Raw genomic sequence first — 12,360 nt, forward strand, 5'->3', positions numbered from 1 at the left:
CTTCTTAATGCTGTCTCTCCCTATAGCCTTGAATAAATCGTTTAGCCCCTCTGCCTCAGCTTCATGATCTGTAAAATGGGGATAAACTCACTAGACTGGTGAGGCTCAATGTTTGTAAAGCATTTTGAAAATGAAAACTGTTACGTAAGTGCTGAGTGTTGTTTTAACTTCAGTGGAGAACTTGTCCCACGGTGCTGAAGTGGAAAGTGTTTTCTAGTTAGAAATTCATTAATATAAAACAACACTCCTAGTGTAAGGAGCCAAAATCTTTGCTGTTCTGTGTTGCCCTCAGAAAAGCAAACATGAACCGCTTGACACCTGAGCATTGTGTGTCAGTACTTTCCTTTGAACTAATGAGGAACACTGGTTGTTTGTAATAACCTTACATGGTTTTAAAGGTGAACTGAAATGCTTTTAAAAAATAAATTTGTTTTAAAAAAACTTTTAAAGATCGCAAGGTATTAACCTCCAACTTCCTGAATGGTTTTTCAAATGTTGAGGAATGGGAAATATTGGAAGCTGGCTGACTCCGGTGATTTGCTCCCTCCTTGCTGGAAGTGTGGAGTCATGCATTGGACCTGAGAACCCCTCTAACCCTGTGCTTATCTTATTCTTATGCAAAAAGATGATGGGAGGGAGGAAAAAGTCTAGGCAAAGGAAGCTCCAGGTCTTGGGATATGTCTACAATACAGCAGCACAGCTGTGGTGTAGACGCTGCCTACATCAGTGGAAAGGGTTTTTCCATCTGTGTAGTTAATCCATCTCTCTGAGGAATGGTAGCTAAGTCAATGGAATAATTTTCCTGTTGACCTAGCTGTGTCTGCACCAGGAGTTAGGTCGATCTAACTGCATCATACAGGTCATGAAACTTTTCACAGCGCTGAGTGATGTAGCTAGGTCAATCTAATTTTTAAGCATAGGCCAGGCCTAGGCCCTTTAAAGGGATGAGGCCCCATTCCAGATCCAACTGTTTTTTTGTGTGGGCTTGGAATCACAGTGCTTTCAAAGTTGGCCTCTCATGATTCAGGGAGCTGCGGCTGTATGGCTTTTCCTGTTGTGGGTTTTGCTGCTTCCAGACCTCTTCTCTCACTGGCTGCTGTCTTTCCCTCCAGCACACTGTTCTGGCATAAGTTTCCCTGTCCTTAAATTTCTGGCATGGTTTAGATGGGGAGCCATGTTCAGTGCTGACTTTCTGTGGCAGGTTTTCCTGCTCCCCCTTCGGCCCCTAGTGTTATCTTACCAGTAGCAGACTGTCCTTCCCTTGCTGTCCTCTTTCCCCGTCTAGCCATGTGGTTTGTAGCATGCTGCTCTCTAAGGGTAACCTTCCAGCTTGCTAGTCTGGACTGCCTGTCCCAAACCCTGTAGAGCAGTGGTTCTCAGCCTGCAGGCCATTTGTGGCCCAGTTAGCACACAGCTGTGGCCCATGTGACATCCTCAGGGCCATACAAATTGTATGTGTGTGTATATATATTATTTTGGGTGGATGTGGTCCACATAAAACACAGAGAGCTGCATATGTGGCCCATAATGGTAAGTAGGTTGAGCACCACTGCTGTAGCGTATTGGAGTGAATCCCAGGACTTCTGTTTAGACCCACCTGCTGGTGTGGTGGTGTCTCACCAGTGTTTGGAACAGGCCCTAAGGCAGGAGTCCCCAAAGGGGTGCCCGCGGGGACATCTAAATGCACCCGCGTCCTGGCCAGCTGTCGAGTATCCGCCGAAATGCCGCCGAAAGCAGCATCCTCCACAGGCGTCACCGCCGAAATGCTGCCGAATTCGGCGGCGATGCCTCTGGATGACTCCGCTTGCCGCCGACAAGCAGCGTCATCCAGAGGCATCGCCGCTGAAATGCCGCCGAATTTCGGTGGCATTTCGGCAGATGCTCGACTGCTGCCACGGTCCTTCATCTGGTGCCCGCCAGACGAAAAACGTTGGGGACCACTGCCCTAAGGTCTTTCTGCAGTTGTCTACCTCACCTCTTTGTGCCTGCCCGTCTTTTTGTTGCTCCCAGCCCTGCAGAGTGTGCACCTGCCACAGGCTCCCCTTGTTGGGCCTCTTTAGGTTCTGGTGGGTCTTGATTCTAGCCAACCTATCAGGGTTCTTGGTTGGTCCACATGTCCCTGATTTAGATCTATATTCCAAGGAGTGCGTGGTCAGACTGATCTTGATAATTCTGTGGAGTGTCCAGTCTGAGATGAGTTTGAAGTGATCATTTCTGGATTCTGTGGGACCTGAGACCCTCAAAGCTGGATGCTCTTAGCAGAACCAGCAGTCTGCTCTTTCCATGGATATGCTCTTTCTCCACTGATCTTGCCACTAAAAGGGCAGATGTGACCTTCAGATGTACAGATGTCCATCTTGTAGACCACTGTGCTGCCTAAGAGGACCGGGATACACTTGAGTTCCTCAATAGCCCAAGTTATGTTGTCCTTCCTCCTCATATGAGGAACTAGTACCAAACTCACAGGAATCAAGAGCCTCTCTGCAATAGTGACTGTGACTCCTGCCTGTGTTTGTGTCTTATCTCCTCCCTGTGGACACTTGTTTTGTGCAAGAATGGATGCCAATCTGCTGGGGTGGGGAATCTACTTCTCTGTCTGTGGTTTTTCAGCGGGGGAACAGACTGTTCACCGGGGACCTGTGTGATTAAAACTGCGTGTTGCTCACTTGTCCTTGCATATTTTGAGAATTCCTCTTTGTGACACCTGTGTCCTGAGTCATCCTCACTAAGTGAATGGTTGTTGCACATGTGAGCAGGCATCAAGGAACCCAGAGCTTGTTACTTGGAGCACAAATTTTCTATCTTGTGTTTCTGGGTGGAGAATAGTTTCCTTGCATTCAGGGATGATATTAGGGAACTTTTATGCACATCAGTAGGATCCACATGGGCTAGTTAGTGCACAACACATTGGTGTGCATTAGAATTTACACCCCTGCTAGTGTAAACTAAAGCACCAGGTAGACAAGCCCAGAGATTCTTCAGGAAAATTATGCAGGTCAGGGAACGGGTTACTTTGATCACTCACTTCTTGCCTAGGTTACTGTGCTTGTTGGCTCTGTCAAGCTTGTCTTGGACTCATTAAGGACTTCTAGGCCATCTGGACCTGCTGTGGTGAGACTCTAGTCCCTTCATCAGTTCTGCCAGACTTCAGGTCAATGGATCAGATGTGTTGAGTGGAAGAATTGCCATAGAAAGACAAGAGTTCCTGGCTAGTTGCTGCAATGATTCCATCTTTGCCAAAAAGAATGGTCTTGTTGATAGGCTCTTACCTTTATTCCAAGGGTTAATCCTGAATACCATGAAATCTCCTTCAGCTGTCATGCAAGCACTAATCTCTCAGCCTGGCGTGTACCTGAACAGGTTGCTCTTCTCCTCTTACTGTTAATTGTTCAGCTTAAGTCATTTCTCTCTCTCTTTTTTATTTTTTTATTTTTTTGGGGGGGGTGGGGAGGAGGGACTGAAGCATCAGCTATTCAGTTGCTGGTTCATTCATGGTTTTTACCATCTGGATCTGACTATATCAGCACTTTCTGCCTCTGATTGTGCGTTCAAATTGTCTTGTGAAAGGTAAGCCCTGCCTCCTGTTGAAAGTGGCTCAATACAACCGCAGTCTGTAAAAACTTGTTTTCTTTCAAAGGATCGGGGAGTGGTGACCTCTGACAAAATACAGTTACCATAATTTGTATTTATCATGGTCTGCCATTCAGGTTCTCTCCCACCTGCCCTCTCTAGGTCTGAAGGCTCTTAATAGATTACATCATGAATTTGATTTTCTTCCTGTCTAGTGACTAGTACCTGGAGTTTAAGCTTAGGAAGCTGATGACTGATAAAAGGGGAGGTCTTATGTCGTACATACTCTGTGACTCATGGAATACTTTGCCTCCTTGCTTCCTGGTAGGTAGAGGTATAGCATAGTTTGAATGGGCTCATTTTCCTTTGCAGGATGGGGAAGAAGAGAACTATGAAAAACAGAATTACTGGTAAGTTATTTTTCTTTAAACTCTTGAAATGGATTAATTTATGACCGCGTCTAAATATATGTTGTATGAATGATTTTGGATCTACAGTTTTTTTTTAAAAGCATTTTGGTTCACCTTTAAAACATATAGTTTGGGAGTTGTGTTAGAGGATTAAGTTGATACTTTGCCACTGCTGCCTTCACAATCTTCTTATTTTTTCCCCTCCAAAACCCCACACCTGGTTTATACCTTACACCTTTTTACTACAGAATGACTATCCTGTAACTAATCTTTATCTGGTGAATGCCTCTATGTTTTGGAGGCATTACTTAGTGATGTCCAAAGAAGAGAGATTTCCTAGAATATATTCTTTCAAAAAGTCCCACTCAAATGTTGTTTATCATTCCCCTCTCAGTAACATGTTCTGGATTTTTTTAAAAAGCCACTTTTAGCTTCTTTAAGCAGTCCTACAAAGTCTTCTACTCCATTTTTAAAATTCAAAATTACATGCAGGGACAAAATTTGGCTAACAACTGTAAAACTTTCTCAGCTGACTTGCAGTAGATAAGCTTAACAGCTTCTGAGAACTGGTTTAGAGTACACATGGAGTCGTTGCCATATTTAATGATTACCTACCTGTGCTTCCTATTTTAAAATGTAGATAAAATTAAGTGAAAATAAACTCTTAAGAGAGCAGATTAACCTATTTCTGACATATTTAAGATAAGTTCTACCGGAGTTGGGGTTGAAGGTTTTTTGCCTGTCCTCAAAATTTGAATATATTTGTTTTGGTATTGTATAGTCATTGATGATGACCGGATGAAATTATATTTTGTTCTGTGTGTAATCACCCTTTCTGTCTGAACTAAATACATGTTGACGTATGAGAACAGCATGAGTGACTCATTTACTGAGGTGAAATAGAATGATTGGTATGTAGACACTGGGACACTCTTTCAGTTATTCTGAAATAATTATTCCCTCAAAGAAATTGCAAGGTTCTAGGCACAATCAAAGGTTATATAATTCCACAGTGAGATGCTTGTCTGATAATCATACCCTTGTAGACTGACTCAGCCTTTTATGGAGCTTTCAGGGTTTTTTTTAAAGGCATGTTTAACTCATTGGCAGTAGCTGGTAAGAATTATAGTATTCTATGAGATTTAACTACACTTTTTTTATTATAAATGAATGTCCCTTTTACTGTGGACTGGCTAATGATAAGCATGTGTTTGAGACAGGTGTTCCAAAGTAGTGTTTATTTTAATCATCTGTATGTTACATCTATTATTGTTCCCAGTTAAGTGTTAAATCCCATTGGGATGAGTTTGTCATTACATAATTACACACCTGGGAGATTGGGGTGTAGCAGAAGGGATTAATGAGTGACCTCATCCTCTGTGCCTTATGCTAATTATGAAATAATATCACACCACCGATACTTCCCTCTGCTTCTGAGATTGCTTAAAATTAGCATGCTGGGAATGTAATTTTTTTGTTTTAGAATTGTATAGCTTTCTGAAAGGAATTGCACTAATAGAATGAAAGCACTTCATGGGAGCTAAAAATACAACTTCTGCTTTAATAATATGAAAATAATAGCTCTCCCTTAGTTTATTAGTATTAAAACCCTTTTTTGTTGGACTAAACTCAGAGCAAGTTAAAAGCTGAATTACCCTTGTCCTAACCTGATTCTTATTCCGAAAGCCTGATCTAAAGTTAATTGGACTCTTTCTCATATAAGCAGGGTGAAGGTTGCCAGTGTCATATTAGTTCCGTCCGTGGTGGTGGTTTGTTGTTTTTAAATTTTGCGGGTGGAGTTGTGTTAGAGGATTACCTAAAAGAGACAAAAGAGGGAGGGGGAACATGAGAGAGGGTAGGAGTGAATAGCCATTTGGCATAGGGAAGAGAGGGCCAAGGGGGAAAACTGCAAAAAGCACTCTGGCATCAGTGCACTGCTTCTGCAGCTGCTCCTGCCAACTCCTGTCTCTGGCTGACTCCTCCATGCAGGTTTTTTAATCCTAGACCACGTGACTGGTGAAAGGAGACAGGGTGATGCGTGGGTTCTAGTTTTCATGATTGGTTTTCATCCCCAATGAGCTCCTGTTCTGGTGGCCCTAACTGGAGAAGGACATTTGATCAGTTATGTGTGCTCTTCTATTCACTGAAAAGGACAGATGCTTTAATCTTGAAAGCATTTGGGATGTGTGAGAGGTTCTGTTTATACTGATGCCCTAAATATCGATTAGTGAGTTGAAGGAAGTAAAAGTCTTGATAGGTGAAGCATTTCTGCTGGCAAACTTCCTGTAGAACAGGCTGTCATACAAATTCAGGAGTTCTATTTTGGGTGTTTTTATCTGACTTACATTTGTAGAGTATGGATCAATGGATGCACTTAAAGTGCCTTCATTTTTTATTTCCCTGTAAAATGGAGATCAACGTCCAGATTTCCCTCATTCTCATTTTTAGAGCACCTACTTTTCCCAATATCACAATTTAGAACCAAGTCTAAAAATGTCTTTAAAAAGACCTGTATAATTTACACTGCTTCATTGCACTTCCTTAAGCACTCTTTCAAAATTGTTACATCACAGCATCCTATATACCATGAATTTGTGAAATATTGCTGCAAATCGTGTGTGTGTGTTAGTGGATTCACTCCTGCAGTATGAGACATCTTGAGCCACAGCTGAGGATATGCCCCTTGGTAATAGATGTGGATGGCACCAAAGAGGTCGCATGCTTAGTCATAGAGGTTGGGCGTGAGGTGGGAACACATATTGGGGAATCTGGTCAATTTCCGTTCTGGTGTGATGGTTCTTGGGGTGCCCAGGACTAGGTCTGTGAGTCTTGTTACCCTCCTGCTTCTAGCGAGAGAGACTTGCTTGTGCATAACTAGGTGTCCGCTCCCTGATGCTACCAGCCCATCAGCCATCCAAACAATCTTCTCTGGGCTATGCTTTTCTTGTCATCTTACTAGATTTTAAAAAAATGTGTATTCCTTATTTCAGCATTTGTTTCTTTGTATCATTTCATTTTATAAAGAAACTGTACACAATAGACTTAAAAGTCAATTACGTATGTGCCAGTTCACTCTGACTTAGCAATGTCTGTCTATCGTCTCTTAGTAATAAAACTGTTTGTATAAATAGGTCATCTTCGCTTTTTGAAGACCTATGACAAAGTAGAATCATAGAAGAGTAGGACTGGAAGGGACCTCGAGAGGTCATCTAGTCCAGTCCCCTGCACTTAAGGCAGGACATGCAAAATCATGTAGTTGAACAAAATTATTATAATTGTACTTAAATTGCAGCTCTGAAGTAGGGAAGACTGTAGACTTAATCAGATTAGAAGCTATTGAGCAATTCACAGTATTATGTTTGGTAGGATGAAAAAATTGGTTGAAGGGGCTTGATACTAAAGTGATACATGGCTCTGTATGCTCTTGGAAACTAGATCATATAACAAAGGTTCTGGACTTGGTTATATTACATAGTAAAATGCATTGTGTATGTCTAGGTTTTTAAGGTAAGTGTGTATACTGCTAGTATATTACTAACAGGTGTGCAGTGTAAGCAGGTACTGTATGATGAGTCATAAAGTTCTTGAGAAAGTTACTGACTTTTATTTGTTGTATACAGGCTTTGATTCCGACAATTCTTCAGGAGACTTTTCAGAAACAAATCATAAAGTTGCAGAAATGCTTGATCTGGATCCACCCCAAAGTAATAGGACTGGAAAACATCATGGAGAGAGGCAGCTTCATGAGAATGGAATTAAGAAACACAGGTAGGTATGTCAGAGTGCATGCTAACCAGTAACGGAAACCTCTCCAGTAGATGCAGTTACAATTTCAGGGTAACTGTACCTGTATTTTACCCTTATGTGCTTGCTTGAGGGCACCCACTTAAAGGTTCTTGGCTCCCAACTGTCACCTCGCTTGTGCAGAGACCTGCATCTCGCTCCCTTTTGACTGGGGGTTTTTAAGGCTGCATGGCTCCCTGCCTTACACTGTGATATCCCCAGCAAGCCAGACTGCCTAAACAGGCCTATGCCTGCACATTTTTCTCTGTGAAGGCTATTACCAGTGTATTGCCTGCACTTACAAGTTACCGCACAGCTTCTTCTAAACAGTCACTTTTTTTATTCTTAAGCATTACAGAGAAAACATAATAAAACAAAAATTCCTACAAGCATGCTAAAAAACTTACCAGAGGTCACCCCCTAATTCCAACCTAGGGCTGGGTTTTCCCATCATTACAAGTTCATATCCGTCTTAGATCCAAAACAAAAACTCAGATTGGACAGGTTAGCTGCTGCTTTATACAGCTTCAGTCTTTGATCTTGGCCTTCTGTAATAGGTAATTAGCAGACAATGGCCCTTTCTTTGGCACATAGTTTTGAAAGGCTGGCTTTTTGCATCACCAAAGTTAGGAACTTTGCATTAACTTCTCCCTAGAGATTCACCAAGAAATCCACTTAACTCTTATTGTCCCAAAAGTCCATACTTGTCTGGCACATCTTCAGTATAGACTTTTGAACTCCTAGGTCTTGCATCTGTCACATCTCCCACCTAGAGAAGTTACATACAATCCAAGCCCACAGTAATACGTACATTTAATACAATAAGGTTTCTCAAGGATATTGTCGGATTTTGCCATACAGTATCTCTGACAAATGCTAATCACAGTGTCTGCTTTTATTGAGAACTCTGCCAGAGAACCTGTCACCTGCACCCCTCTCAACTCTTGGCATCTTTGGTTTTCTCCCCTTGTGTGCATCTGACCTCAGCCCTTTGCAACACATCCCAGTGGAAGAGGACACCTCTGGCCGTGCCTATTGATCAAGACTGAGTGGAATGTTAGGCATTTAGTTATCAGAACCTCTATGTAGAAGTGCTGATAGGTATCGTTGGGGTGGTCTGTGTGAAATTATTCAATAAGTCCATCTTTAAATTTAATAAAACAAAATAAACTGTTTGCAGTGTATTCAGATGAGGTATGTTATACAAAGCCCAGTGAGGGAGGGGTGTCCCTTAGCTTAGTTACAGAGAAAAGAAAGTCTTGCATCTCCTGGAACCAGTCCCCTGTGACCTTTTCCTGGTTACCCCCTTCCTTCTGTGTTGAGAGAGAGAGAGAGAGAGAGAGAGCTCTCTTTCCTCTCATGGCTCTGGAAACAAGTTTGCTCTCCTGTGTTCGAATTGACTACCCTGGACCGCTGCCCATCCCCATTTACCCCAAGTAGCCTTAAAGTAAATACACACAATAGGTGTTGGCATACATTTGCATTCCCCCATCCTGCAGGTGGTTGTTGAGGAAGGAGAAGGAAATCCTTTGACCACATTAAATAGCTGCCTTTCAAGAGCTTAACTTCTTGGCTCAAGTGCAGCATTTCACAGAGCACTTTGCCTGAATGTAACCAGTTGGTACAAGAGCCTTTCCGTTAGGCAGACTGGATCCTCAATATGTGTCCCTCTTACTCATCGTCCCTTATAAGAAAATAAAAATTGACAGACTCCAGAGCTTTTTCAGAGTACCACTTCAGCCCATATAATAATGGCTTTGATTGTCCCCTTCCCAAGGTCCATGCCTGAGCCATGTATGCTTCTTTCTGGAAGTCAGGTCAGATGCGCCTGCAGCAGTGTTCCATCCTCTTACGCTCTCTCCCCCCCTGCCTTGCCAAGGCACCAGGATCCATTGTGGGCTAGGGGGTGGCAGCTGTGCTGGCTAGGGAGGATTTGTTACCTTTTAGCTGTCCCTGTCAGGAATACCTAGAAAAGATGCTACAGTCCTACATTGTAGTGCTGTCTCAATTCTCTCCTGATGTGGAGGTTGCTGTGATTTTGAGGTGTGTCTGATAGTGGTTCTTCATTGGAGTTGTGTTGCCAGGGTTTTGGAGGGGGGTGTCCTCCAGGGAACTTACTCATTTCGGAGATGTGGGGCATCCCATTGATCTCTGGGGATTATGTGGCGGGGGCTACAGTACAATATGAAAGGTCTGGGGATGTTCATGGAGACTTTCTCCGAGATCTCCTTCAGGTCTTTCTATGGATGGGGGTGGGATGACCTGGCCCAGTGAAAGGTGGAATCTTATTTATTTTGTTAATCAGGGCATAGCTTCCTGGTATTTGTATCATGTTCATTAACCTGGTAACTGAACACATTATCATTGGGTTCCATCCTTTCCCTTTCTCTCCTGCCTGAGTTCCTCCCCTTAAAGCAGGATGATCCAAAGGACAGACTGTGTTCTCTTAGGTGTGTTTTGAAAGGAGGATTTTGTGTGTGTGTGTGTGTGTGTGTGTGTGTACATGCTACAAATAAAATATACTAGCTTAGGAGGCTACTTAGTTCACTGAATAGTTCAGTGTGCTGCAAGGCAGGATACCTGAGTTCTACTCCCAGCTTGGTCACTGTGTGACCTTTGGTAAGTCACTACACCTCCCTGCCTCCCTTGCCTCTTCGCAACGTGAGGCTTACCTTCCTTTGTAAGATGCTTTGAGATCTGTAGATGAAAAATTTGTTTTATATAAGGTCTTTGTTAATTATTCTAATGGCTTTTCCTCCCTACAGAACATCATTACCTGCACCAATGTTTTCTAGGAGTGATTTCAGTGTGTGGAGTATATTAAAAAAATGCATTGGACTGGTAAGTCACTCTCTGCAGTCAGAGGAGACCCAGCTTTGATTCCCCAGCATTCTTAGCAAAATGTTTATCTTAAAGGGAGGAAGATTAAGTTTGGAAGTACAAAAATGCAAAACCAAAGGCACCCAAACAATGGAGTATTCTGCTGGTACTGAAGAACTTGAAAGTGATGGTAGACAAAAGTGAAATTGACTAGTTTTATTGCTCAAGCTGAGAAATGCCAAAAGTAAGCAGCATAAATTAAAAAACTTTACAATTCTCTGTTCTCTGTAAGGTAAGATGGTGTTAATAATTTATGTCAAACTCTTTTTAACTTCTGACTTTTAATCTTAGTGTCCTTTAGTAAACTGAGGATTGATAAACACAATTTCTGAATAATACAGTATTTGACATTTTGTCAGAGCTGATCATATTGGCTTGAATAGATTCATTAAAGAAATATTTTCATTATCTGACCCAGTAGTTATGTATGTCGAACTGATAATTTCTTACCATTTTACAAGTAATGCCCTAAAAGACTACTTCAATCTTGTATTCAAACTTCTTCAAACTTACTGGTATATTCTTCAATTTGTATTCTTCAAACATGGGTTGAAGAATATAAAATTGCATAGCTCTACTTGTCATTACAACAGTTGTCAAAATATAATAATTTGGGGCTTTATTTTGGCTTTTGCATAGCTTAAGGGGATGTGATACACCAGGAAATTTCACTTTCAACTGAATGACGGAATAAGGGAATTTGTAATCTATCCTATGCCCTGTTTCTCTATTGAGAGAGTTCATGGTGTAAACTCAAGCTAGTGGGCATGATCTGAATTGGGTCACCTGATTATTTTTGACACTAAGGATTAAAGAACTCTAATTAGCAGTAGATACCATGTAAAGGACACTTGGTCTCCAATCTTAATGGTCAGTCACTAACATTTTCTTTAATCCTTTCAAAAATTTGCAGTCACTTATTGCAGTGCTTGCATCTTAATGGGAAGAGAAAATCCCTGTCTTATCAATGCACCTTTTTTTAAAAATGGCCTGTGTTTGTTTGGCTAGAAAGAGGCATTGGATAGCAAAAGAGCCTGGGGCTTGATACATCTGCTTGTTTGAAGCTCAAGCAATGGGTCTCTTCATATCAGCAGTAGAGCAGGGTGAAACTTATTTGGCGAATACTAAATTATCTGAAAAATGCATTTTTCAGGGCACCAAAACTATTTGCAAATTCAGCTCAAATTTAGTGAATCGTTTTGATTCAGCATTTTCTAAACCATTTTATTCCCATTTTCGTTTCATTGAGGAAAAACCAGGAAAAAATGTTTTTGTTTGAAATGAGCTGAGCTGAACTAAAAAAGTTTGGCCACCGAAGAGAAAAACCAGTGATTTTCTCAGCTCTAACTAGGAGGTAGACTAAGAAACACTGTTTAGCTTTGTTTGTAGGGCACTGATACAAATAGGGCCACTTAAAATTTGTGAAAACATCTTCAGTCCTGTTCCCTCCACAAACTTGAAGGTGTTTCAAAGTACAGTAGAGAATGTGTTGGTGGTTACAGCAATAATATTGGTTACATTTTTCAAGGGATCCAGTTTATTATGCTGTGAATGACTGGCTAATGCATCATCTGTTGGAAGGAAAGTTTAACCTCTTCTGCACCATCACAAGGCACTGAGTTGCAGTTACCATCTCTTTTTGGTTGCAGTGCTAGATAAGACTCCATTTGGAGCCCTTTATCAATACTCATTAGGCCTCTGCTGTACTTCTAATCTC

General features: G+C 41.7%; 1 protein-coding gene across 9 annotated transcripts in view; it reads left to right on the forward strand.

Moving 5' to 3' along the window:
• OSBPL2 (oxysterol binding protein like 2) overlaps positions 1–12,360 on the forward strand; it is a 52,042-nt gene that overhangs the window by 18,301 nt on the left and 21,381 nt on the right. For 8 of the 9 annotated variants that reach the window (XM_039498404.1, XM_039498405.1, XM_039498408.1 and 5 more), the window contains 2 exons: positions 7,601–7,748; positions 10,529–10,604. In XM_039498404.1, coding sequence (XP_039354338.1) covers positions 7,601–7,748; positions 10,529–10,604 — 224 coding nt within the window. Of the gene's footprint in view, positions 1–3,942; positions 3,981–7,600; positions 7,749–10,528; positions 10,605–12,360 lie in introns of all 9 variants that reach the window. The other variant, XM_039498407.1, reaches the window with a different exon arrangement.

The sequence above is a fragment of the Mauremys reevesii genome, linkage group 13 (assembly GCF_016161935.1).
Source record: "Mauremys reevesii isolate NIE-2019 linkage group 13, ASM1616193v1, whole genome shotgun sequence".
Taxonomy (NCBI): domain Eukaryota; kingdom Metazoa; phylum Chordata; order Testudines; family Geoemydidae; genus Mauremys; species Mauremys reevesii.